This window comes from Rhododendron vialii, chromosome 11a, assembly GCF_030253575.1.
Source record: "Rhododendron vialii isolate Sample 1 chromosome 11a, ASM3025357v1".
NCBI classification, from domain to species: domain Eukaryota; kingdom Viridiplantae; phylum Streptophyta; class Magnoliopsida; order Ericales; family Ericaceae; genus Rhododendron; species Rhododendron vialii.
Window position 1 is genome coordinate 25,348,688 of NC_080567.1, and position 27,528 is coordinate 25,376,215.

Consider the following 27,528-nt stretch of genomic DNA (forward strand, 5'->3'; position numbering starts at 1 on the left):
TGGAGTGCTCTTAGGATAGAATGGTGCGATGGAGTTTGATCACAGTGAAGTTCTGAATATATAATTCACGGTGGCAATACTTATGCATCCTACGACCGCGAACGCGATTTAAGGTACCGGGTAGTGTGCAATACATTCCTAGCTAAATCTCTTTGCAAAGAGTGTTATTTGATTCTCTCATATTTGTACTCATTTGATGTCTCAGCTCATTGATTCAGTTATTGTCACTTCTTGTATTGTGACATGGACAATATTTGGTTGAAAGCTAGGGATCAGATTGGTACATGTTTAAGCCCACCGGGTCACAGAGTTATGAAAGATGTACGATGGACTGCCCTATGGGGAGTCCAGATTGTTTATGGGGCCAATGTGCCCAATACGGAGTTTGACCTGGGTGGTGCTTGGCATATTACCGAGATGAGCCGGGTATGAGGCTATAAATGAAAACAATCAGAGTGATCCTACTTGATTTGTTATCCTCGTTTATTGAGCTTATTCTTATTGATGATAGCCATGTTTATTACCCTCGTATTGCATATATTACCCGGGTGTTTTATATTTTTCAGGTGCAGAGCAAGTAAGTGGGGACCCGAGTTGGAGTATTCGAAAGATTTAGCTTTAGAAATATGTATCATTTAATTTGGAGGTTTTTAGGCCCACCATGTATATTTATTCTTGAGGACTTGTAATTATTGGAGATGTATTTGTTTAAGGCAATGTAAAAACTTCGGGTCGTCACAAATAGTGAAATCTTTTTGTTGATCAATACCCCTACTATTTTGAATGACGTCAGGATAAATAAGATTTTAGCTATATAGGGTGTTACAAATTAACGATTAGGCCTTATTTTTTGTTTTTTTTACTCATATACTAGAACACGCAAATACTATTTAAAATGTGTCACCAAATGTGTCTTTTCATTAATTTTCCTAAAGTTTAAGTGTAGGAGTTGCGTCGCGTGTCTCTGTAGATGCTACATAAGTCAAAGCCTTATTTGGACTGTAGATCAAATATTCCGAAAAGCAATTCATAAGTCAAAGCCTTATTTGCACACAATCCCTCATTATTGTTTTTATGTATAAAAAGTACATTTTGAAGGATAAAAGTTGATGTTTCAAATATTCAAAAAATTTGATGATAAGTGTGTTATATGGAGGTCAACACAATAATTCCCAAGATAGGTACTGTAGAGGCCTAACCCCCCAACTCACCTGAATGAAAATGTTGGAATAAATTTGTCAGATTAAAACTCAGTGAATGGCAAAGTAGGTATCGGAGATTAAGTTAATAAAATAGGAATCACAATAATTTACAGTATTGAAACAATTTCTGGAACACGTTGTGTAAAAAGAAATAATAAAGTCCAACGAACCATTCAACAAAAAATGAATCTCAATGGTGGTTACAACACGATACCCAATACCAAATATACCGAGTGCTAGTGTAACAAATAACTCAAAATTGGATCCATTATTGAAACTTAGAGTCACCACGAGTAGACAGTTTGTGGAGCTTTTTCCTCGGAACAATCCGGTGAAAGTCAGTTGTTGACTTGTTGAGCATTAGGGTCCCGACCTCATCCAGGTCTCGTTCATAGTGGTCAGAGTCACCCACACCTGGAGGATTAATTTTCCTGGACTTCCCAAAATAAATGTTCCCAATTATATCTATGAAGTTTGAGCAAAAGAACATTTCAGAGCAATAGCCAAGTGTTTACTGCATGCCTATTTCAAGAACCAAATATAAACAATTATGCGTTTCAAAATAACTTTGATGAATTTTCTGAAAGAATAATTTAAGGGACACACGGGATGTTTCGAAAGTTTATAACATGCTTAACCACTCACATGAATCTAAAGATAATGTGCCATCCAATCACACAAAACGGATTTCTTGGTTAGTTTGAACATTCTCATAGCTCCTTTTTTTTGGGGGGGTTCCTCTTGTATGCATGGTTACGGTGTATGAATTCCGTATTATTAACTGACCATCAAATTCAGTTGACAACTTCTTGTACGTGCCAACAAATGTAGCTACAAATTATTTTCCATTTTGTTTCCATTGTTTAAAGGGGAAGGAGTCAAAATTGAGCACTCATGAGGCTCCACTTGTTTCGATGTAAAATGTTTTTCATGTAAAATATTTTTCAGAAAATAAACTTTAAACTTTTATTTTCCGGTGTTTGATCGGCACATGAAAAATATTTTCCAAAATAATGGCAGATTTCTGAAATATTTTAATCAAGTAAACTCTTTCTCTCTCCCTTCCTCCTCTCTCGTTTTGAATCTAATGTGATTTGAGAGAAGGGAATGAAATACGTGATTTTGGGAAATGTCGGACCATCAGGGGTGAAATGCAAAAATGACTTACGGCCATTTCATCCCGTTGGTGTAAAATGTTTTACCTTGAAAATATTTTCTCCCTTCTTTTTATAGCCAAACAACAAAAAATGGGTAAAATATTTCACGTCCAAACAAACAGAGCCTCAGACTTATTGCCAAGGGGAGGGAAAATTGAGCACTCAGTGTCTAATCCGAAGACTTGACTCGGGACACGAAGCTTGTTGACAGGGGGAGGGAAAATTGAGCACTCAGTGTCCAATCCGAAGACGAGACTTGGGACACGAAGCTTGTTGCCAGGGGGAGGGAAAATTGAGCACCCAGTGTCTAATCCGAAGACAGACTTGGGACACGAAGCTTGTTGCCCGGAGGGAATTGAGCACTCAATGTCTAATCTGAAGACGAGACTTGGGACACGAAGCTTGTTGCTAGGGGGAGGGAAAATTGAGCGCCCAGTGTCTAATCTGAAGACGAGACTTGAGACACAAATCTTGTTGCCCGGGGGAGGGAAAATTGAGCACTCTGTCTAATCCGAAGACTTAACTTGGGACACGAAGCTTGTTGCCAGGGGGAGGGAAAATTGAGCACTCAGTGTCTAATCTGAAGATGAGACTTGACACAAAGCTTGTTGCCCGGGGGAGGGAAAATTGAGCACTCAGGCCCCGTTCCAAAAATCTTCTTAAAAAATAAGCAGCTTATTTCATATTTTCAAATTCAAAAATAATGTAAATGAAAAATAATTTTTCAATTTTTTTTACATCGTATAAAAGATCTCAATGAGATCTTTCAAACAAGATCCATAGTGCATATTTTTAGATTTCAATAAGCTTCTCATTTTCGAACTTGAAATTGCATTTTAAAAAAATAATGGCTTTTTTTGAGTACCGGAACGGGCCTCAGTGTCTAATTGGAAGACTTGACTTCAGACACGAAGCAGGTGGAGGGAAAATTGAGCACTCAGTGTTTAATCCAAAGACTTGACTTGGGACACGAAGCTTGTTCCCATTCGCCCTCCCCCTGGCCTGGTTTGTACTGAGACATCCCACTAGCGTTAACTGACAGAGATAGAATTGACTAGAGCACTGAAATGTCTAAGCACTAGTATTTTAGCATTTCCCTATCTGAAATCATGATATCTTCTGAAAATGAAATCCTTAAAAATGATACTCCTATTGTAAAAAGATATATTTTTTTCACTCGGAGTGTAATGCAAAAACTGTTGCGACAGAGTCTCGACTTGGGAGAGATTTGGTGCAGTTGGGGCTTTGAGTGAAAATCGTGTTAACATGTTACCATAGTTTTGGGTTTTTTATTAGGGAAAGTCTACAATATAAATCTCTTAAAAATATGTACCATATGCACTTATTGTATGGTTTATTCATAATATTTTAGTGTGTTTCGTAACTTTTGTTCTAAAACTCATAACTTTTCAACAATATGATTCATAACATTTTCATTATGATTAATAACATTTTGGTGCATTCGTAACTTTTATACTAAAATCATAACTTTTTAACAAGAAAAATTCTAAAATCAGCCTAATGGGATGATAATAGTAACTGTGTGAATTGTGCATTAAAAGGTGTAAAAAATACACAGAAATACGTGTTTTCTTTGTCTTCTAGTATGCTTATCGTCCACCAAGTGAGCTGACAATAGCAAGACCATTTTAGCAATACCATTTGTAATATTTTCTCTATAAATCATAACATTTTGGTGGTTCGTATGATACACACTCAAATAGGGGGTATGTATTGTAGTGTTCCCCTTTTTGTTATTCTGTGTCCTGTTTTGTCTAGGCCATTATTTGTGTTTTCTAAGTAGTCTAAATTTCCTTGTTACGAGTGTTTCCTAATTTATTTAGGGTTTATGGTGGTCAAATCTTGTAGACCTGTCTGGTCACCATCCATAGGTTACTACCATGAAATTAACACCAAAATAACTGCAATTAATTGGACAATGGCCATGAGTGTACCTGTTGCGGAAAAGAGGATGAAGGACAGGGAAGAGGATGAAGAAGGACAAGGAAGTAGATGGAAGAGACATGGGACTTAAATACAGTGCAAAACCGTAACTGAGCAATCAGTGAGATTATGGAAAGTTTGAAAGAAGATTGAGCCACCCTGTTGTATCTTAATTTTGAAAGAAGATTGAGCCGTAAATTTAGGAATTGTAATTCAAACGTGGAAGTCATCCTCTCCCCCCCCCCCCCCCCCCCCCCCCCCCCCCCCCCCCACATATATGTTTTGTTTAATATCAATATAGACACACACACCCCCCCCCCCCCCCCCCCCCCCCCATCCCATATATGTTTTGTTTAATATCAATATCTATATTACAAAAAATAATAAAGGGTAATAAAGGTAATTTATATATTGCAAGAATGAAAACATAAGCATGAAAAAAGGAGGGATGGATTCTTACATAGCATGAAAAAATAGGATGGATATTTAGATATTCCACGTGAAAGACTAAAAACTGAAGAAAGCAAGTCGTGATTTAGACTATTACTGTCTCTTTTCATTTAAGTGAGGCAATAGAGAATGAAGAACTTTTACAATATGGAGAGCCATGAGGGACCGAAGACGAGACTTGAGACACAAAGCTTGTTGCCTGGGGGAGGGAAAAATGAGCACTCAGTGCCTAATCCGAAGACTTGACTTGGGACATGAAGCTTGTTGCCAGGGGAGGGAAAATTGAGCACTTAGTGTCTAATCCGAAGACGAGAATTGAGACACAAAGCTTGTTGCCCAGGGGAGGGAAAATTGAGCACTCAGTGTCTAATCCGAAGACTTGAATTGGGACACGAAGCTTGTTGCCAGGGGGAGGAAAAATTGAGCACTTAATGTCTAATCCAACGACGAGACTTGAGACACAAAGCTTGTTGCCAGGGGGAGGGAAAATTGAGCACTCAGCGTCTAATCCAAAGACTTGACTTGAGACACGAAGCTTGTTGCCAGGGGGAGGGAAAATTGAGCAGTCAGTGTCTAATCCGAAGACTTGAATTGGGACACAAAGCTAGCTTGTTGCCATTCCCCCTCCCCCTGGCCTAGTTTGTTGATGCAGGGAGGTGTGTCGAAATAGAAGAACGTGCAACAAGGACAATCACGAATAAGTATGAACTAGAAGTCTACGAACACACAATAATGAGAAATAATCTCAATTTTCATTAATATTCATCAAAAAACAACTCCCTTGCCCTAATGGTTACAATCTTATTATACAATAGCAGCCACCCTAGAATTAAAAAAGAATAAAAATATTAGGAAGCAACCCTACTTCTTGTAAAACAAGAAAACATAAAATAAGAAATTGAATTAACCTAAATTAAGAAACCAAATAATTCTATGTTAACACTCCTAAATTATAAGATTCCTATCAAAATACTAAAACTAAAGCCGTAAAATAAAATACTAATAAAATAATATTTTCCTAAAATCCAATCTGCATCATCCTCCCCGGCTTGAAGAAACTCGTCCTCGAGTTTATATAGTTGAATTCGCCAAAACTTATCTGCATCAATCTTGTACTTCAAATTTATTTTTTCCAACCCAAACTGTAAACTACAATCTGAAAATTGTGAGAAAATAATTTCCATCAATAAAACAAATCTACCTTCCTCCCGGATTGAAACACAAGGACACTTGCATGTAGTGTATTCAATAAACTCCCAAAACGGATCAATAAATTCAGTTTCCAACAACGCCAACTTTGTAACTTCTTCTTTTTGTAATATTTTCTGATTTTCTTTTTTTGGAATTTTCTCCATTGGTTTTTCGTCAAAAATTGGTGGCTTATTCCAATCCACTACTGGATCTAGAATAATATTTGATGTGAATGGCCACTCGATGGTAGCTTCATCCACTTTTGTCCTCACCCTCAACTAATGGTTACCAGCCAAAGGTTTGGTGATAGAAATATCATCCGACACCTAGTCCTCTTTCGGAAACCGAGGTTGAACAGGATGACGGCGAGGTGGGTTCCCCCCAACAGCCATGGCAGCCACCTGATCGGTTAGAACGCCAATCGCATCCATCACACGCTGCTCAAGTTGTTGGAACTGCGCCTCCATTCATGCTTCTTGTGCAGCTTTACTTCGTTCATACACATCTTCAACAACAGCATAACGACCATAACGGAATCCTTGTCGCACCATGATCCGGAATCGAGCGCAGGCTCTGATACCAACTGAAGCAGGGAGGCGTGTCGAAATAAAAGAACATGCAACAAGGACAATCACGAATAAGTATGAACTAGAGTGCTCCCTCTACGAACACACAATAATGAGAAATAATCTCAATTTTCATTAATATTCATCAAAAAACAACTCCCTTGCCCTAATGGCTACAATCTTATTATATAGTAGTAGCTACCCTAGAATTAAAAAGGAATAAAAATATTAGGAAGCAACCCTACTTCTTGTAAAACAAGAAAACATAAAATAAAAAACTGAATTAACCTAAATTAAGAAACTAAATAATTCTATGTTAACACTCCTAAATTATAAAATTCCTATCAAAATACTAAAACTAAAAGCCGTAAAATAAAATACTAATAAAATACTATTTTCCTAAAATCCAATCTGCATCATTTGTACTGAGACATTCCACTAGCGTTAACTGACAGAGATAGAATTGACCAGAGCACGGAAATGTCTAAGCACTTTTAGCATTTCCCTATCTGAAATTATGACATCTTCTGAAAATGAAATCCTTAAAAATGTTACTCCTATCGTAAAAAGACCTTTTTTTCACTCGGAGTGTAATGCAAAAACTGTGGCGACAGAGTCTCGACTTGGGAGAGATTTGATGCAGTTGAGGCTTTGAGTGAAAATCGTTTAACATGTTACCATAGTTTTTGGTTTTATTATTCTGTTTCCTGTTTTGTCTAGACCATTATTTGTGTTTTCTAAGTAGTCTAAGTTTCCTTGTTATGAGTGTTTCCTAATTTATTTAGGGTGGTCAAGTCTTGTAGACCTGTCTAGTTACCATCCATAGGTTATCTGTATTACACAGACACTTGACTTTCAAGAGTGGGCGCGCATACGACTTTCATTTGAAATCACAGCCTTAATTGTACCTATATTTGTCTTCCCTCATGGCTCTCCATATTGCACAAGTTCTTCATTCTCTATTGCCTCACTTAAATGAAAGGAGACAGTAATAGTCTAAATCACGATTTGCTTTCTTCAGTCTTTTACATTGCTCATTATGCCCAAAATCGAGCCTCTTGAAAAGCTCTTAGCTTAATTCCAACACAGAGCAAAATAACCACTCATCGGTCTCACTTTCTTAGACAAAGGGGGAAAAAAAGTGATGGTAATAGTAAAAAACAGATGCTTCCCGTCCAAGACATTGGAAGCGAGTTTAGGCTTTATACTTTTTCCCAGTGGAAAACAAACTAATACACAACTTTGCTATTCGATCGGGCTGTGGTTTTATTTAAGGTCAGCATGATCAAAATTAAAAAGAAGCAACTTTAAATGTACATTGGAAGAAAATGTCTGGAAGTAGTCATTCTTATGTCGCACGAATGTACAACGCCAGAAGCCACTGTATCTTAATTAAGAAAGTAATCTAACAGGAACAGAACAATACCCAATGGAACTACTCATTTGAAGAGCTTGTAACTACTCAAATACCCGGTGCTTTAGTTTTCGTAGCAAAAAGCAACGTGGCCTCCTCGCAGAAGAATCGATAATCAGAAGGATACGATAGCTATAATCCGCAAAGGAAGGGCATGAGAAGAGTTGGTGCCCCTCCAACGGAGGCTCCCTGTCTAGTCCTGATCCATCCTGTTCCTCGTCACATCCAATTTTACGCATTCCTGTCCCTTCCAATTTTACGCGTTAGTGGGTCTTCCGTAAGTCCACAACGGGATCCAATACTCTCAATTCACAAGTCCCGCATTGAAAGTTGTCATTCCAAAAAAAGGAAAACACCTTTGTGCAAGAAAGAACGTCTTAGTCAAGAACGTGTTTCCACAACACTGTCAACTCCTACTACACGGCATGCAGTTGGGAAGAACTGGGATCTTCAACAGTATTGATGCTTGAATTCTGAACCTTTCAATCACTTGGGGTCTCTCCTATTCGGAGTCTATACCAGTCTGGTTTTTGGCCATGCTGTATAGTTAGCGGGGGTTAGTGGGGTGTTCGGTTATCATAGGGGGGTCTAGAGGCTATTTATAGCCTTGGCCCCCAAAGCCCCACCCCCTTGAAACTTGAACCCTGGTCACCACTGGGGGAAGAAGTAAGCAACCAACTTCACTAGTTATTTTTCCGGGATTGTTTACGGAGTTATTTGATCGAGTCGGGTACATGCCCCTCTGTGTTTCTCCCTGTGTTGTATCTCTGTATTTCGATTTTCAGATCTTTTTTAATATCCATGACATCGATCATCTTATCACTTGGGGTCCTGTATTGTGTTCTCTGGAAATTAATTTTGCTTTCTCAATAATGTTACACATTAAGAAAGTCGGGGCCTTTTTCAAACTTGATGCAATTCTTCGTGTCGAGAAATTTTTCTGTGCCGGGTGGGTATATCCCACATGGCACCCGCTCGGCATATCCGGGCTGTCCAATGCACTTTTAGACGGTTCAGATTGAAACCCTCCTCTCACCCCACCACTCTCTCTCTCTCTCTCTCTCTCTCTCTCTCTCTCTCTCTCTCATTTTTTCTCTCTCCAAATCCGAGCTGTCCAAAACCACAATAGACGGTCCGGATGTGCCGAACGGGCACGACGTGGTATTCACCCAGGACTGAAAAATTCTTCGTGTGGATAATTGTTTGGGTCCTAAAGAAAATTAGGACAGCAATTCGTTGAAGTGCCCGGTCTTTCATTTTTTGATGGGCCACTTCTGATCTTTCTACGGGTATATATGTGGCCTTGCTTCTTCTTTTTTTGTTTTTTTTTTGTTTTTACTGTTGTTCTTGTTTTACTTTTATCAAGTAGAAAATTGCGACACCAAAACCGTCGAAGCATATTCTAACAATGTGATTGTCGCTAACAGCCCGCTTGGACTCTTGCCTTAGATTTGTGAAACTTAAGTGATAGAGCAATTTCCAACTACATGCCACCCACAGACTTGACACTTCCAGGGTCCTGCAACCACTACTGTTTACGTTACCGCAGACGTAGAGACGGTCGTGGTCCTTTTTTTTTGAATTGGAAATGTATGCGAGACTTCAATTCAATAGCTTTCAGCACTTGGGGAGACACAAACTGAACCGCTTCTTCTTGGTTATGTAATCTGTAAAATCCTGACTTTTAAAATTCTAGTCACGTGTTTTGAATAGGAACTCGACACTCTAATTTAATTCTAATAGTAAGTTAGGCTATGCGAAGTGTATCGTTATTCGAATGAATGTGTGAATTCTGATTTAATTTTGTAAATACTATGGGACAACTGGGTTACATTTGATACACTTTATGAATTACGCGATATTGAAATCTTTCCTTTATAATCGGACACTGCCATGATAATCCACATATTTTTATTAATCTATGTTGAATTTCTAAGATTTTTCAAAAACCGAAATCTGAACGCATTCGGACAGAATTTGTGATGATCGGATGCGGGACACTACGTGTTGCGATTTTGTGCGAGGGAAATAACAGGTGTAATTATTCTCTTATTTCATCCTTCAACCCACCGTTATATATATTCCTAGTTAGGATTAATTAATTTCATAGAACAAAACAAAGAAGGAGAGATACCTGTAGCTTTCACACCGTAACCCCGACACCACCGCTCGCGGGAGAATTTCATTGCCAGACTTTTCTCTCGCTCCTTCTTGGTATACTTCTCCTTTAGCTTCAATATTTTAATTTCAGTAGGTAATCTTAAATATATATATATATATATATATATATATATATATATATATATATATATATGGTGTATATTTTAATAATTAGCACTCATTCGTACCCGACCCACTTAATAAGAACTTAAACACCAAAGCTATTCTTCTCAGCAAAGAGTTCAAACTCGGGACTCACTGCTGCAATCCGGTTTTGATTTAAGGTAACCGTAAAGGAAAAGTTAGGCTGCTGTGATGTGCCGTGAGTGCGTGAATAAGACGGATGTGTGTTTGTATAAAAAGGGAAGAAACAGTAGACATATTTATGTACTAGTTTGTAAATCGCCTAATTACTAAACTAATTTATGTACTAGTTTGTAAATCGCCTAATTACTAAACTAATTTAAAGTACTTGACTGTTGTTGATGGACTTTAATTAAAATTCATGAAGCAATAAGAATAATAAATTGAAACACCTTGGTATCTAAGCACTAACCTAATTAATTTTGGAGTTGGATTCTTAGCTAATACCAGTATATTATGTGTTTAGGTGCAAGTTGTGTGGGATGAATTGTCGTGTGCTAAGTCAAACGCTACTTTTTGGTGAGTTGCGCATACCTTAGTTACATGTATTTTCTGAAATTTTGGTATGGGATGCCATTGCTTGATTTTGCTGGAAAATATGGAATTTGAACTTCTTATTTAGTTTAATTGATGTTAATGCATGCAATGGTTGATTTATAAATCTTTTGAGTTTAAGTTAAATTAGACCATGGCAATATGTTTTGGAAACTTGAATTTTACTGGTTGCTAGTACATGCTTGTGATAATATGATTCATTCGAACGGTGTCCCGAGCGCTAGGGGACGGGTAAAGATACTAATGGCGTGAAGTAATAACGTAGGAGACGCAGCCAGGCATCACCGGGTAATGATATCTTACCACTCTTCAATGGGGTCGCTCCCCAACCGACTGGCAAAAATACCGTTGAATGCTATTATCGCTTAAAAGTGCAAAAGTGGAAAGAGAAATGAAATAATAAGGGTCCATCTCTTGGACCGAAGAAATAAGCTTACGGACAAAAATGCATGTACCGGAGAATTTGATGGGAATATTTGAAATGTTGCTTTGCTCTTGAATTGTTTTACTAAGTGAGGTATTTCCATGGTCAAACTTGTAACTTTGGTATACGTTTCTCACCCGAGCTTCGGCTTATGAAAACTTTTTTCCAATTTTTCAGGTTAAGGTAGATAGCAAGTTGTGGCTGAAGAAAGTGTTAGAATAACCGTGGAGAATCGTGTATTGTCTAATGGTTTGTAACTATTATACTTGTACACTTAGAAGCTCTGGATTATCTTATTTATTCTACGTTTCCGCATACTTGAATTCTATTGTTTAAACTGATGCCGATGTTAGAAATCCCTAAACTAGAATATGAGCAGGCCTTTGGCGGCTTAACACCCGCTTGGCCGGTCACGACTTCTAGGGTCGGTTTTGGGTCGTGACATAATCATACACAGACGTGGCTATGGAGTCGGCTTCTCCCGCTACAAGTCACGCTAAGAACCCTACAGCTTGACCGACAGGGGATTTCTAATTGGCTAGCTACAGATTAAATTTAGCTTTCTATAGTGTAAGGGCTGTTGTATTTTTACGAAGTTGCTCTAATTTTTGAAAACACTCACATCTATCTCAAAAAAAAAAAAAAAACTAAATCAAAATGTCGTTTGTGGGTCCCATCACTAGAGAGAGACAAGTTCTTGGATGAAATTTACATGTGATGTGGCTGTAAGGTAATCTGAAAGCTACGGCCGGGATGTCATGGCACCCCACCATTGCACCCAGCAAAGTCACTAGCGTTGTACTACTCCCACCATTCCATACGAAAATAGCAGTTGTTTTAGGCTGTGTGTAGACGGGAAATTTGTTCGAAGCTTTTGGTAAGGGTAAAGAAAACTCGAGTGGAACACAAGTTGAGTGTGTGATGAAGGCAAGTGGTTTTGGACCAATAAGTGAAAGCGACTTATTGGTTTTTCTTTATTTAAAATGTTTTGTATTTGAGACTTTTTGACTTATTTATATTTTTATTCAGAACTTTTCTGATTCCTCTCGCCGAGAAGAATCAATAATCCATAAAAGTTTGACGTAAAACTAACAAATGCAATTTTTTTTTGAATAAAAACAAGACAAACTAACAAGTCACTTTGACAAACACAGTGTTGCCCGTAGGAAATATGGTTCCCTATTTAGAGTAGGCTGCAACCAACTTATTTCCAAGAAAAAACATAGAGAAACTGAATTGGATGCAATCATGCAATGTTAAGAGCCCCATATCCTATTTCCTTGTCGAATTTTAAACCTTCTGGTTAAGTTTTGATGTACATTCTGATGTCGTGCTTCAACATCTGTGTGATATTACTTCATTTGCTCTGTATTTTTGTGCTTACAGGAAGCCTTTCACTCTAGCATTTCTTGAGACACTTGGTTTACAGTATGCTCATTGTGATTGTGGGACATCGCAGATTACGAAAATGAAGGGTTTGAAGAAGAAGAAGGCACACTTGATAGAGATCCAGGTCTACGGTGGAACCATTGCGGTGTTTCAAGGGGAGGAAATGGTGGTTGGATTCCAGTAGCTCAAAGACATCGAAGACCATCTTTGTGAGCGTACAACGGATCATTTTCACCTTCTTACAAACTTTGGATTGGTAAAGGATTCTTTCATCCTTAACAAGAGAAGCAAAAGGTCTAGGTGTAAGTTTGGTTTTTTCAAAAAGAGTCTGCAAGGAAGAGGCATGTACATTCACCCCCTTTTCTATCTTCAAACTAACCAAAAATTACCGATAACTCTTTTTGTTCATTCACCCTTCGTTTCTTTCTTAAGTAATTATTGGCATATAACTAAAGAGGAGGATATGAAAGTAGTTTGGGAGGTCTCCTTTTTCTTATATGAGATCAGTGCATTTTCAGAAACTAAAAGGGAGGTCTCCTTTTTCTTCAGAAATCTCAGGGGAGATCAGTGAAATTTACCCTTTATTGAATGAAAGTCTATTTTACATCATATCTTGATATTCCACATCAACAAAGCACAACAGATTGTAGAAAGCACACTAAACAAGGGTGAAATTGAAAAGTCGTCAAAATACAAATAAAAATAAAAACCGGCGTTTAAAAATATCAACAAGAGCTGAAGTCCAAGGAAACTCAAGAAGTGAAGCACTTGGTACCAAGAAGATCTCCTAATGTAATCAGGTGGAACTCAATTTGCAAAGATTGCCTCGGACTTGACAGCTTCCTAGCAACTTGTCGCATGGTTGGTCGAGACACTGGACTAGCATTCAAGCACGCAAATGCTAATTTCGCAGCAACCACTACCTGTTCTGCCACTTGATCTTTAGGATGCGGGAGGCATTGATCCAACACGTCCTTCAACAAAATCGCCTGTCCATTAGTTGATGACAACGCAGATGATGATGATGATAGAGATGAGATGAGATCGCCCGGATGCTTCCCCATAATCACTTCCAGTGTTAGCACCCCAAAACTATAAACGTCGCACTTCTCATTCACTTCCATTGTATATGCTAGTTCTGTGCCAAAAAAAAAAAAAAAAAGTCCAAGAGAAAGAAATAAATGATTGCCAAAAGGGTATGATGGGACGGGAGAAAGGAGAACCATGCTCATGCCACATTTCAGGCATTGGCTAATTAAGTTTCGCATTTACGCATATATTCAAGGGAGAGGGTTACACTCACAAGTAAGTTTCAAAATATAAATTTTGTAAAAAATATACATGTACTACAAAAGTTATAAACATTATAAAATTTAAAATAAAAGAGAGAGAGAGAGAGAGAGAGAGAGAGAGAGAGAGAGAGAGAGGATTGAGATGTAGTGTCAAGAATTGTGTGAAATGTGGTGTGAGTGGAACCTTCTCCTATATTCAAACTTCTAGCTAGTTTGTTCAACTCTACGATAAATTCGCTAATAGTTATACCCTTCATGAAGGAGGATTTTTTTTTTTGCTAGCCGGAAAGGAGTTGTAAACATTTTAAGAATGACTTAGAAATTTATAAAATGGAGAAAAAAGAAGTGCAATATAGAAATATACCAGGACCAGCATATCCGAAGGTTCCTACAAATGAAGTCCAATTGGAAGAGTCTGGCTTCATAAATCTGGCCGTCCCGAAATCAGAGATGTGAGCCACGTACTGTGAATCAAACAAAACATTCTTGCTCGATATGTCGCGATGGATGATTGGAGGCGAACAATCATGGTGCATATAAGATAGAGCATCTGCCAAACCCTTAACAACATCCACTCTTTTGTTCCAATCTAAATTTTCCGCTTCTTTTTTCAAGGCCAGTACGTTTGCCCAAGAACTCATAAACCAAAAACGAGTGTCTTGGATGTGAACAAAATCCATAAAGCTTTACGATGTTGAGGTGCCTTATCTCTGTTAATGTATTGATCTCACTCGTAAAGCCTTTTTGGTTAAATGAGTCACCATTAGATAATGTGTGAAGTTTCTTCACGGCAACTAATTGACCATTTGGCATGGCAGCTCTATAAATAGTGCCACATCCTCCTTTCCCAATGCAATATTTGACACTAAAGTTCCCCGTCACTTCAACGATGTTATCGTACACCATTTTTCCATCATAACTCCATATTGCAAACAAATTTCCATTATTTACTTGGCTTGGCTCATTTATTGTGCTCTTGATTTTCTTTCTAAAAGACAAGAAAAGTCCGAGAACCATGAGGGAAATAACTAGAAATCCTAAAATCAGAAGAGAGATCAGTAACACCAAATTCTTTTCCTTCTTTCTAGGAACCCCATGAAGTTGGCAAGCCTTCAAACCAGTTGCATTACCACATAAACCTTTATTACCTCGGAGTGTCTCAAATGGAGCATCTTGAAAGGCTCTGATATGAGGAAGAGGGCCCTTCAATTGATTGTTAGATATATCAACTGATGAAAGAGCCAACATACTATCTAAAGAAGATGGTAAGAAACCATCGTGCTCATTGTGGGAGAGATTTAGCGTTTCTAACTTTTGCAGTGCTCCAAACTGCTCGGGTATTTTACCTGACAACAAGTTCTGTAGAGACCCGTATTATTTTTTTTAGGCTATATTTTTTTTTTTTGGTTAATGTATAGCCCCGTCAAGATAGACAGTGCGGATATTCGGTGTGATGTGTTCGTGGGAGGATATAAGGGTAATTGTGTGAAGGGTGCACGTGTGAGTGTGGTGCGAGAAGCGGGGGATTGCTCCCCACTTCTACAATTTCCCCAGGAGACTACTTTCTCCCATTTCTCTTTTCTCACTCTCTCGGCACTCTCTCTCCTCCTCTCCTCCGAAAAACTTCCTCCTCTCTTCTCTCTTCGATTTCATCTACCTAGGGGGTGATTCCGGACAAGGCCCGAGAATTAAAGTTGCTATACGGCGCATGAGCTTTCCGAATATCCAAGAAAAATCATGATCGGACCGCGTGGGAGCTTGGTTGACTTGGTCAAAGGTTCGGGTTTTGCTCAAAACCCATGAGGTAGGGATTTCTTACTCTTGTTATGCGTTTATACGGTGTTTATGTACCTAAATCGTGCTTTGTTTCGTTGTTTGAGGTTGTTTGTTCCATTTCCGAAATTCTGCAGAAACAGGGTCTTTGTTTTTGGGGTTTTACGCCTTCTTAAACTCATGATTGAATTTTGGTTCCTTCGTATGAAATAGAGTAGACTTAGAGCCCGTTCTAATGCCGCTGGAATCATACGAAACCGTTGAGAATTGAATTGATGGTGATTTTTAGAAAACTGGTCTGCAATCTGTCTCGTGTTCTGGATGTCAGCCCACTTCGAATGGCCATAACTTCCTCGTCCGATGTCCGTTTCATGCAAACTTTATATCGATTCGAAGGTCTTGAAGTCAGCTTTCATTTGCCACTAGAATCGTCTTAAAACTCTTAGTACACAGAAAGTTATGTTCGTTTGAGTGGAGGTGTGTCAATCTGTCATGCTGCGCGACAGATTCGTGTAGCCTGGGAAAACCCCTGTTTAACCACCCTTTGAGGGCAGATTTGACAAGGGTTCCTTCGTGACTTTTAAGCTTCGTTCAATCGCGCAACTATTGGGACTGGAATCACTCAAAAATATTGAGAACTCGATTTATAGTAACTTTTAGAAGATTGAACGAAAATCTGAAAATCTGGGCAGGGTATCGGGCTGCGTTTTCTTTTTATTGTTTGTTATGGTTAAATGATGCTATTGGTTATGGGTCCTTGTGGGTTTTAAAGATTAGTAAGTTGGTGATAATTTGGCGTTGGAATCATTGAAAAATATTGAGTATGCAATTTTTAATGATGTTGTATAATCGTTTTAACTCGATAATGGGTGTGAGATTGATTATGGATGGATTGTGCATAATGAAGGATGTTTATGGACCTATGATTCGAGTGTTACGGCTACGTGTGACATCGAACTTTGTATGTATCATGGTGTGGCATGTCATAGCATATGGACAATGGATGGAGTCGTATCCAACTTCGGATGTCGACGAAGGTTACGGGGCCTAACACCGCCCGGAATTCACGTCAATATGGACGGAGCCCGGTTCACCTCATTGGTGGGACCTTGGCGAGGGTTACGGGGCCCAACACCGCCCGGAATTCACGTCAATATGGACGGAGCCCGGTTCACCTCATTGGTGGGACCTTGGCGAGGGTTACGGGGCCCAACACCGCCCGGAATTCACGTCAATATGGACGGAGCCCGGTTCACCTCATTGGTGGGACCTTGGCGAGGGTTACGGGGCCCAACACCGCCCGGAATTCACGTCAATATGGACGGAGCCTGGTTCACCTCATTGGTGGGACCTTGGCGAGGGTTACGGGGCCCAACACCGCCCGGAATTCACGTCAATATAGACGGAGCCCGGTTCACCTTCTTGGTGGGACCTTGGCGGGGGTTACGGGGCCCAACATTGCCCGGTGCATTGCTTTGCATCACATATCACGCATTGTTGATTGGTTGAGCTAGACTTATGACCTGTGTTGCTTGAGAAATGAAAAGGGAGATAAAGTTGTTAATCTAATGTTTGGCTTGTCGTTTTCGACTTTGAACCGTATCTTGGATTACTATTCTTCCTCACTGAGCCTCTTGTTCGGTACAAATCAAGGAAACTAGTTCTTGTTGCATGGAGTGGTTAATACTTGAGAAATGAAAGATAAATCAATTATGTTAAAAAAAAGGAAATCCAATGATATGTTTGTGTTGTTCTGCTGATAGATATACTCATTGTTATTAGCGTCTTGGGGTTCGTTGTACATATATAATGTTGCTCACCTACCACTGTTGGTGCATGATCATCACATATTCGTATGGATCGAGGCAAAATGGAGTAATTGCGTAGCGATGGACAAGTGACGGTTGAAGATAAGTTGTGGTCTAATTAGGATAATTCGAGTTGGTTTATGCTTCTAGTTTGACGCATGAGCTGTTAGGAACACCTTTATGAAATTATGATCCCCTGGTTGTAGTATGCTCGTTTGTGGTGGAAAACTCACGTTTCTTTGTGGTATCTCGTCCCATCACTCAGTCTAGGTGTATGATTCATCACATTTTCATATAGCTTGCGTATAGATTTCCCTACTGGGCTAGTGTAGCTCACCCTATTATTTTCAGGTACGATTCAAGGAAGTTGACATGGAGTACATGTTGTGCATTTGTGACCAAACCTTTAAAAAGGTATTCAAGAAGGATTTCATAGCACAAGATCTGAAAGAGCATTTTTTTTGGAAAGATAGTATTTGTAAATTGTAATAATATTTCCCTAGGATATTGGTATTTTGATGATTTAGGGCCTTCGAGTTGGAATGTAATATTTGAATTTTATTTGAGAACAGTGAACAAAAAGATCTTTTGGGGTATTATTTGTATTACAGCGAGGACTTTATTTATTAAAAGTGTTTATTATTTATGTTGAAAATCGAGGGCGTGACAAGTTCTCACCCAAATCAAGACTTTCAAGGCCATGGAGTTGACCTAGTTCCAAAGGAATGTTTTCCCCAAGTCTATTATTGCTCAAACTCAAGTTCAATAGCCGCATACAATCTCCTAGCTCTCGAGGGATTGAGCCACTTAATTTGTTAGTTGCCAAATTTAGAGTCACTAAGTTTGGAAGGAGGCCGAGTTCTGGAGGAATATTACCTGATAGTTGGTTGTCATTCAACTTAAGGTCAAACAAAGAAACCAAACTACCGAATTTCGTTGGGATCTCTCCCACTAAATGATTTGAAGAGAAATCAAGTCTAGAAAGTTGGGTTGCCTCTACCAATGCAGGGGGTATCCCTCCAGAAATATTATTGTTGGACATTTTGAGACTTTTTAAATTTTTACACTTTCCCCATTTTGGAGAGAGTTTGCCATAGAAATTGTTGTCGCTCAAATCAATATAATCCAAATTCGGGTATATTCCAAGATCTTCTGATATGTTTCCCGAAAGTTGGTTTCCCTCAAGCCTTACCCTGTATAAGCTGCTACAATTTTTCAAGCTTTTGGGGATGAGTCCATTGAAATTGTTATGTGTGGCTGTAAAGTTTTGAAGTGATCCACGTATGCATAGGTCTGGTAAATGACCAGTGAACATGTTACCACTTGCATAAAAAGCTCCCAAAAGTGTAAGATTTTCAAATTGTGGGGGAATAGATCCAGTAAGTATATCAAATACAGCCAAAGACACAAGGAATTTTAGGTTCCCTATAGAAGCAGGGATTGTACCTGTGAGATTGTTTATTGCGAGTCTGAGATAAATGAGAGACCTCAGCATCCCTACTTCTTTGGGGATCGACCCGGGAAGACGATTGCGGTGAAGGAAAAGAGTGGTTAAGTTCAACAAGTTCCCTATAGAAGTAGGAATTGGACCAGAGAGATTGTTTGAATGTAAAGTGAGCTCAATAAGAGAAATGAGCGATCCTATCTCCTTGGGGATGGGGCCACCTATTTGATTTTGGTTCAGCTCCAAGATCTTGAGATTTGACAATTGGCCTATTCCAGGTGGTATTGAGCCGGAAAGATGGTTGGCGGACAAGCTAAGATTGGTGAGACTTGAAAGGCTACCAATGCTGGAGGGGATGGTCCCATAAAGTGAGTTGTTTGTAAGATTAAAGCTGAGAAGATGAGGGAGAGATGAGAAATTTAGATTCGATAGTGTACCTCTCAAACCATGACTATTAAGGTCAATATGAGTGATGACTCTGCCAGCCCTTTTACAACCAATTCCAATCCAATTGCAGTGGTTGCTTCCGACAACCCATGAGGACAAGAGGGATTGACTTTGGTTGTCAAGGTTAGCTTTCCACGCCAAGAGCGCCGCTGCTTGTATTCCTTCTTCTCCAACATCTTTTCCAGTTGCAGGAGAAGAAAGACCAGTGGAATTGAAAGGAAAGACCGATGAGAGGATGACGAAAAAGACAAAAAAACCTTGGCATGAAACGAACAGGTTGGGAAGTAGTGTCTTTGCTGCTAAGGGTGTCATTCTTGGTTCGGTACTATGAAGCTATGAAAGGCAGTTATGGGTTGAGGGAATGAACGGCTTCTAAGTGAATGGAGAACTATTTATAGAGAAGGTAAACAATTGCCGGATTATCCTGGGACTGTTAAGGTCCCTTATTTATTGTTTGAACTGGAAATGAACATGAGCATTCAGTTCAATTGCTTTCAACACTCAGAAAGAGAAATACAATTGTTTCCATTTCTTCAAGGTTATGTTGTGATATAGACTTGCCTAACGGTAATTTCTTGTTGGCTACTGGCTAAGCAGTACTAGGAAATATTAAGTTCTTGTCATGACCCAAAACCTATCTTGGAAGTCGTGACCGGCCAAGTGGGTGTTAAGCCGCCGAAGGTCTGCTCGTAGTCTAGTTTAGGGATTTCTCACATCATTGTCATTTTAAACCATATAAGCAAGGTATGCGGAAGCGTAGAATAAATAACATAATCCCAGAGCTTCTAAGTGTACAAGTATAATAGTTACAAACCATTAGGCTACACATAATTCTCCACGGTTGTTCTAGCACCCCATTCAGTCCACAACTTGATGTCTATCTTAACCTGAAAAATTGGAAAAGGTTTTCATAAGCCGAAGCTTGGGTGAGAAACGTATACCAAAGTTACAAGTTTGACCATGAAAATACCCCATATTATAAAACAGTTCAAAGCAACAATCCAAATATTTCGTTTAACATACAGTACATGCATTTTAGTCCGCAAGCTCATTTCTTTGGTCCAAGAGATGGACTTTTTCATTTCATTTTTCTTTCAACTTTTGCACTTTTGAGTGATAATATCATTCAACGGTATTTTTGCCAGTCGGTTGGGGAGCGACCCCATTGAAGAGTGGTATGATATCAATACCCGGTGATGCCTGGCAGCATCTCCTACCTTATTACTTCATGCCACTAGTATCTTTGCCCGTCCCCTAGCGCTCGGAACACCGTTCGAATGAATTATGCACACTATCACAAACATGTACTAGCAACAAGTAAAATTCAAGTCTTAAAACATATTGCCATGGTCTAGATTTATCCATTAACACATAAGATTTATAAACAAGCCATCGCATGTATTTCCCATTTATCATCATCAATTTCAACCAAGTAAGATTCTCAAATTCCATATTTTCCAGTAAAATCAAGCAATGGCATTTCATTCCAAAAATTCAGAAAATACATGTAACTAAGGTATGCGCAACTCACCAAAAAGGATGCGTCTAACTTGACGTGGCCTCGAATTAGCCCAAGACACAGGTACCTATACAAAATGTATCACGAATTACTATTGTTACAGTCTGTTGAACTTAACTTGGCAACTGATTTAAATTTACTCATTAGGTCGATGGATCGGCAAGAATTGTGTACGAAGAATTGGTGTAATCCTTTAATTAACCTAATCAATTCCTATATTAATCTCGTGAATTGGAGTTAAAGACAATCGAAATAATACCTGTAAACAATCGAATTAAACTAATTTACGGTGGCGAGTTCCGAAGCCGAACTCTTTGCCGGAAAGGAGTTTTGCTTGTGTGAAAATATTAAGGGTTCGGGTGCGGCGAACGTGCGAAGAGAAAGAGATACAGTGGAGAGGTGAGAGGAAGTAACACAGGGTAGCTGGCAGCGGGGGCTGCCAATTTGTGGTGGCGTGTGTGTATTATGTGTGATTTAGGTGTCTTGTATTTTTCACTCTACTTTCCAATATAGATACGTGAAATACCTATTTTAATATAAATTCACAGAGTGGGAAGGTGAAATTACCAGAAGAGAGGGAAAAGGAAGCTCGGCAATGGAGTCTTCCGGCGAACGGCTCGTCCGTGATAGTGGAGGACTAGTACAGAACAGAAGTTCTATTCTTTTTTTTTTATTTTGGTTCCTAATCACTTCCTCTGCTTTGCATAATATAATAGGGCTTTATTCCCTTTAGTCTGATATGTGAACGGTGGAAGGTGAAACAGGTTAAAGTATGACACCTGTTTCTTTCCCCTATTGACACAACGCATTACGTGTTCCGCTAGCGCGAGTTCAATCCGTACGCGTTCAGATTTTGGTCTCCGAAAAATCTCAAAAATTCAACATAGACTAATAAAAGTATGGGGATTATCATGGCGGTGTCCGGTTTTAAAGGAAAGATTCCAACGTTGCATAACTCGTGCCGTGTATAAGATGTAACTCCATTGCCCCATAGTATTTACAAAATTAGACCAAAATTCACACATTCATTCGGATTATGATACACTTCGCGTAGCCTAACTTACTATTAGAATTAAATTAGAGTGTCAAGTTCCTATTCGGATCACGTGACTAGAATTTTAAAAGTCAGGATTTTACAGTTCTTCACAATGAAAAGATCACATCAAACTGCCGTTTGTGCGTCCCATCACAAGGTAGACTAGTCTATGTATCAAATACGTGTATGGGTCATGTTATCTGAAAGCTACCTGCTGCCATGGCCTCTGGCACGCCACCCTTGCACACAGCTTTGTCCTTCGATTCTTCCCGTTGTCGTCATCAGTGCACCAAAGTCTTGGTAAGTTGCACAAATCAAGAGGGCAAAGACTTGACTTGGGACACAGCTCTGTCTTCGATTCTTCCCGTAGTTGTTATCAGTGCACCATAGTATTGGTAAGTGGCACAAATCAAGAGGGCAAAGACTTGGGTCACAGCTCTGTCCTTCGATTCTTCCCGTCATCCTTATCAGTGCACCACAGTATAGGTAAGTTCCACAAATCAAGAGGGCAAAGACTTGACTTGGGAGTTTGGCCATAGATTTCCATGAGAAAATAACAGTTCATTTAGGCTGTGTGTGAAACGCACCTTGAATTTGTGAAGGCAAATCCATAGCATTTTCTTTTCCCTCGACAAATCTTTAATCCAAGCACGATTAAAAGTCTTTTTTCTTTCCTTGTTTTCCTTCAATCACACCTCCACGTTGCATGAATTCTTGATTCCTTTCTTGCGCAGTGAAAAGAAGGCAAGCATGTTCTAAATCGCGACCAACTTTACCCCTTCCTGCATTAGTCTTCTACGTTGCTCATTATGGCAAGAATGGAGCATCATGAAAGACTGTTCAGTAGCTTGCAACATCAGCGAAATCCACCACCACTTTCCTAAGCTAATGTCGATGTTCTTTTCGGGTGTAAAGTTCTATCCTTAGAATTACTAAGGAACCCAAAATCCACTACAAAAGTTTATCGATCTTTGTCAGTGTTAGAGGTCACTGTAATAACAGGATTCTATATATGTACTGGAAAGAGAGTATTGCTAGTGCCTTGCCGAATGCGAAGACTCGACGTGGGACGTGACCCGTTGCCCTTCCCCCTCTCACTGCGTAGTGAGTTATATTGAGAGTCGAGACATCCCACCAGCATTTACCGACAAATATCTATTTTTCTATTCTAATATAGAAAGGAGGAGCACAAGTTTGATGTCATTTTTTTGTGTCATTGTGTTGATTTTTCCACTTCCAAAATTGCCCAAACCAAATTCCATTAGTTGCTTTAAAAATACTAATCGTAACTCCATAACCGTAAGGCCAAAAAAGACAAATTCCAACTTCAGAAAGGTACTCCTAGCTGCTTGCTCATTTCTATCCCCACCATGAAAGAAACATCCCCGCGACATCTACACACTACCCACCACAAATTCTTCATCATCAAATGTTCACTTCTGTTTTTTCCCATTTCAACTGCATAAGGATTTGTTCTAATGCATTACCTTTCGCTGTAACTCTCTCTCTCTCTCTCTCTCTCTCTCTCTCTCAAACAAATTTAACTCCTTCCGAGCATATTTTTCTTTTAATTGCGAATGAGCTTCCTCCTGGAACTAGCCCATTTTTTGGGCTCGCGCATTGCATGTAGATCGATGTAATTGTAAAAACTGATACGTGTGCCCAACCTCTAGCAGAATAGAATATTGGGACATTGGTCTTTCTAGGCATTTTTAGCATTTCCCAATTTGAAATGGTATCCTCTGAAAACGATATCTTAAAAAAGGCGTTTTTCACTTTGAGTGTGATGAAAAAAAACCCTCTTAAAGTCATGCTTACGACAGAGTCTTGGCATAGGGAGAAAAAGGTACAGTTGGGGCTTTCAGTGAAGACTGGTAACATTGTTTCTTCCGAAAATGTAAAAATTGGCTTAGGAACAGCGAGTAGTGCAGTTCTAGGCCTGATGCGGGCGTGCCAGGACTGGATTGCAGTCCAAATTCGTATCAAGCCCTGGATGCCTCATGCCAGGACTGGATTGCAGTCCAAATTCGTGGCCTGAATGCCTCAGATCTGACTTCGTATTGAGCGATTGCGTACGACCTAAGGGGTGAGGCCGTATGTGGTTTGTGGTTTGCCTTGTTGGGATAAGGACTTAGTATTTCCTAATCGGTGTAAAAAATGGAAAGAAAAAGAAAACAGGACTGAACGATAAGGTAAATGAAATTCATTAACGGTTTAACGAAGTTTAGGTATAATGAAATGAAAGGAAATAAAATCTAGGCTGGGCTAGATTGGACTGAAAGATAAAATACTTTGCGGGAAAGTAAAGATAATTGAAGTAATGCTCGAAAGAAATGAAAATGTAGGTGCATAAGCCGGGGGCTTGATGGTCGGGGACCATTGCCAAGGCCTTCAATTCTGGTATTTATAAGCAATGCTTCCAGGCCTTGAGCTGCTTCCACAGGCCTTCATGCATGGCTGCCATGTGGCCTTCTAGCAGAGGCTTAGGCTTGAGCAGCTTCGAAATGCTCCAATGAGGGGTTGTTCTTTGACCAAAATGTGCTCTTCACTCCAAGAAAATGGCCAAAGCCTGAAAAATCCTCATTTTCTGCATAAAACTTTGTAAAAGAGCAAAAGGAATTTCAGCATCCAGGCCTTTGAGCTGCTTCAACACTCAAGCTACTGCTTGATTGGACATCTTCTGGGCCCACCACTGCTGAAGACCAATACTTCTCCAGGCCTTCCTACCATTTTATTGGTCCTCTATCTCTTGTGGGCCCTTAAATCCTCTAATCTTGATTCCTTATGAAAGAAGAATCGAGAAACAAAAGATTAACCAGACCTGAGTGAGCTGCTTGTGTGCAGCTTGCTTAAGTCTGCATGAGTCATTCACCAACAGCTCCAAGGGCTGCATGTACGCCACCTGTCCCTGGCCTTGCATCATGCTGAAGAATGGGGTCCCACCAGTTTAGACCTTGAGCTGCTTATAAGCAACTTACTTAGATCTGCCAAACAAGAACATTCTAGGCCTTTGAGCTGCTTGTGAGTAGCTTGAGGCCTTTAAGCTGCTTGTGAGCATGGATGTTTATAAAAAAGGGATATTTGGGCCCACCAAGGCCAAAAACGCAGGCCTGGTTGAGCTGCTTGTAAGCAGCTTATGTGATGTTATATAGAGGCCTTTGAGCTGCTTGTCCAGGCCTAAGCTGCTTGTGAGCTGCTTGGGATGTTTCCATGCATGGTTGCCACGTGTCCCAAGCCTTGCTTCATGCTAAAGGATAGTAAAGACTCAGACCATAAGCAGCTTACCTAGATCTGCCCAACAAGAACATTCTAGGCATTTGAGCTGCTTGTGAGCAGCTTGAGACCTTTTCCCTACCAAGTGAAGGCCATAGGTGACGTTTTCTTTAAGAAGTAGGCCCATCTATTACTTGGGCCTGAACTTGAGAAGCATCATAGGCCTCTTCTCTTTGTAAGCCATGCGAGTCCAAGTTTGGAAAGAAAACTTGGGCTTTAACTGATTTAGGTCCACTTAGAAGGCCTTATTATTTCTAAGAACTGGCCTAGGCCTGGATAAAACACTCAGATCTAGTGGGTCAACCCAAGTCTTCGGCCAATCTTGGGCTTGGGCTTGTGATAACGAAATCTTAGGCATAATTTGGCCCAGGCCTTTGAAAACTCAACTCGATCAATGGCGTTCAAATTGGCCCAGTCATTCAAGGCCTTCTTCTAACCACGAATTGATTTTTTGAATTTTAGCTAAAAATGGGTGTAAACAAACATGAAGTGTGATAAATTGTTTTAATGACAAGGATAAAATATCTGTCAGGTTATAGATGCACAGGGGTGGACCTGTTTGTGTACCATACCACATAGGTTACTATGACTGTTACCCAAACACTTGTGTTTAATGCAATGACTTGACTTTCGAGTGTGGGCATAAGGAAGTGCAATAGTTAAGCAAAGGGGACAATAGTGGGGAGGTGTAAGTTGAGCACTAAAAGGCCCCGTCTGATAGCCGGATTATGCCTTAGGATTGTACTACCAATTCCAAGGGCTTCCCAAACCTCCTGTTTGATAACAGGATTATTACTTCGTTGTGATGAGTAGTGAGCTCCATAGGGGGTATTAGCAATACCCCTTGGGACTTGGTATTCGTTATCCAATTCCAATCTCTTCTCATTACCAATTTCTTCTATCAATCACATCATCTAATCTCATCTCAAACAAACATGATATTAATAATCCTATCATCTTATCTCATCTCAAACAAACATACTTATTATCAATCTCTTCTCATTACCAATCTCAATTCTAATCTCATCTCCTTACGAATCTCATCTATCTATCACTGTTATCAAGTTATCAAACGGGGCCTAAGTGTTATTCCACTGCTAGCTAGCTGCCTAGCTTCACTGCTTTAATTAAACAAAATGAAATGAAGAACTCCAATAATTCATTGAAGTAGCAAAAAAATCTTCCACATCCAGAGTAGTGTTCCCCCCCCCTTCCATATTAGAGTGTTTTTTTTTTTTTTTTATTTCTCCACTGTGTGGGCTCATCATAAGAGGTGTTTGGCTTAAAAGACTTATGAACAAGAGACTAATCTATCAATCAATCTATAAATGCAGTAGAGATACGAAAAGTTAAAAAATACTACTACGTAGAAACAGAGGAGTTAATGGCTTTCATTTCTTTAGAACATCATGAGTTGAGTGCGGAATTTGTTCGGAGTATTCTGCATTGTGACTAACAAATTTGTTCGGAGTATTCTGCGGGGTTGAAGTCCAGGTTTTGATGGTATTGGAGAGAGAGAGGTTGTGTTTTGAGTCTAGAGAGAGAGAGTGCATGTGAGAGAGAGAGAGAGAGTGTGTGGTTGTGTTTCGACTTTCGAGTCTCTCAATGCCATGGGAGGACAACAGTGGATGCTGAACTATAAGCGTACTTTTTTAAGTTTATGACGAAACCCCGCATTCTAAAACCTGGCCGCGAAAAATTGCTGTTGGCAGCTAACAATTTCTCACGCACACGATAAAATTTCTCATGTTTGCTCTTTTGTTCCCTGGCCGCGGAAAATTTCTGTTGGCCGCTAATAATTGTTCATGCACGCGATAAATTGTTCTTAGCTGCAAGAAATTGCTCCTAGTTCCATTTTACGAGGAAAGCGTGTTCGTCAATGATGCCCTCTCTAGTAGCCGCAAAATTAGTACTTCTTGACCGCAAACTATGTTCCTTTCCTATTGTACTCCCCCGTCTCACTTTAAATGTTTCCAATGAGAATTCATCCTTTTCAAATCCCAAAAAATATATTTCTATATATTATTTTTTACACCAAATTAAAGTATTCATTTAATTTGGTGTAAACAAATAATTTTTTTTTGAAGAGTTTGTAAATGCAAGAATTCTTATAGGGTACATTTAAAATTGGACGAAGGAAGGAAATATATGTTTCTTGTTGTCCAAAATTTGCAGTGCCAAGTGGGTATATCCCACGTCGTATCTACTCAGTACATTCGGGTTGTCTAATACACTTTTTGACGGCTTGAAATGAAATATTCTCTCTCCTCTCACCCAAACACTTTCTCTCTCTTTTTTATCTCTCCAAATTCGAGCCATCTAAAACCGCAATGGCCTGCT

At 39.5% G+C, this 27,528-nt stretch overlaps 1 protein-coding gene, 1 long non-coding RNA gene and 1 pseudogene across 2 annotated transcripts; 1 reads left to right on the top strand and 2 right to left on the bottom strand.

Annotated features, from left to right (window-relative positions):
* Nucleotides 1-13,242: 13,242 nt before the first annotated feature.
* Nucleotides 13,243-15,243, bottom strand: LOC131306513 (MDIS1-interacting receptor like kinase 2-like; annotated as a pseudogene).
* Nucleotides 15,244-15,441: 198 nt separating this feature from the next.
* LOC131306520 (uncharacterized) lies at nucleotides 15,442-18,124 on the top strand. Its single transcript, XR_009193927.1, has 2 exons — nucleotides 15,442-15,692; nucleotides 17,821-18,124. It is a non-coding gene; the product is annotated as an uncharacterized LOC131306520 (long non-coding RNA).
* A 12-nt stretch (nucleotides 18,125-18,136) lies between these two features.
* On the bottom strand, nucleotides 18,137-19,802 carry LOC131307053 (probable leucine-rich repeat receptor-like protein kinase At1g35710; the record flags this gene model as incomplete). The annotated part of the gene is made up of 1 exon (XM_058333470.1): nucleotides 18,137-19,802. A coding segment is annotated over exon 1 (1,536 nt), but the record flags the coding sequence as incomplete, so codon positions are not given.
* Between the last annotated feature and the right edge of the window lie 7,726 nt (nucleotides 19,803-27,528).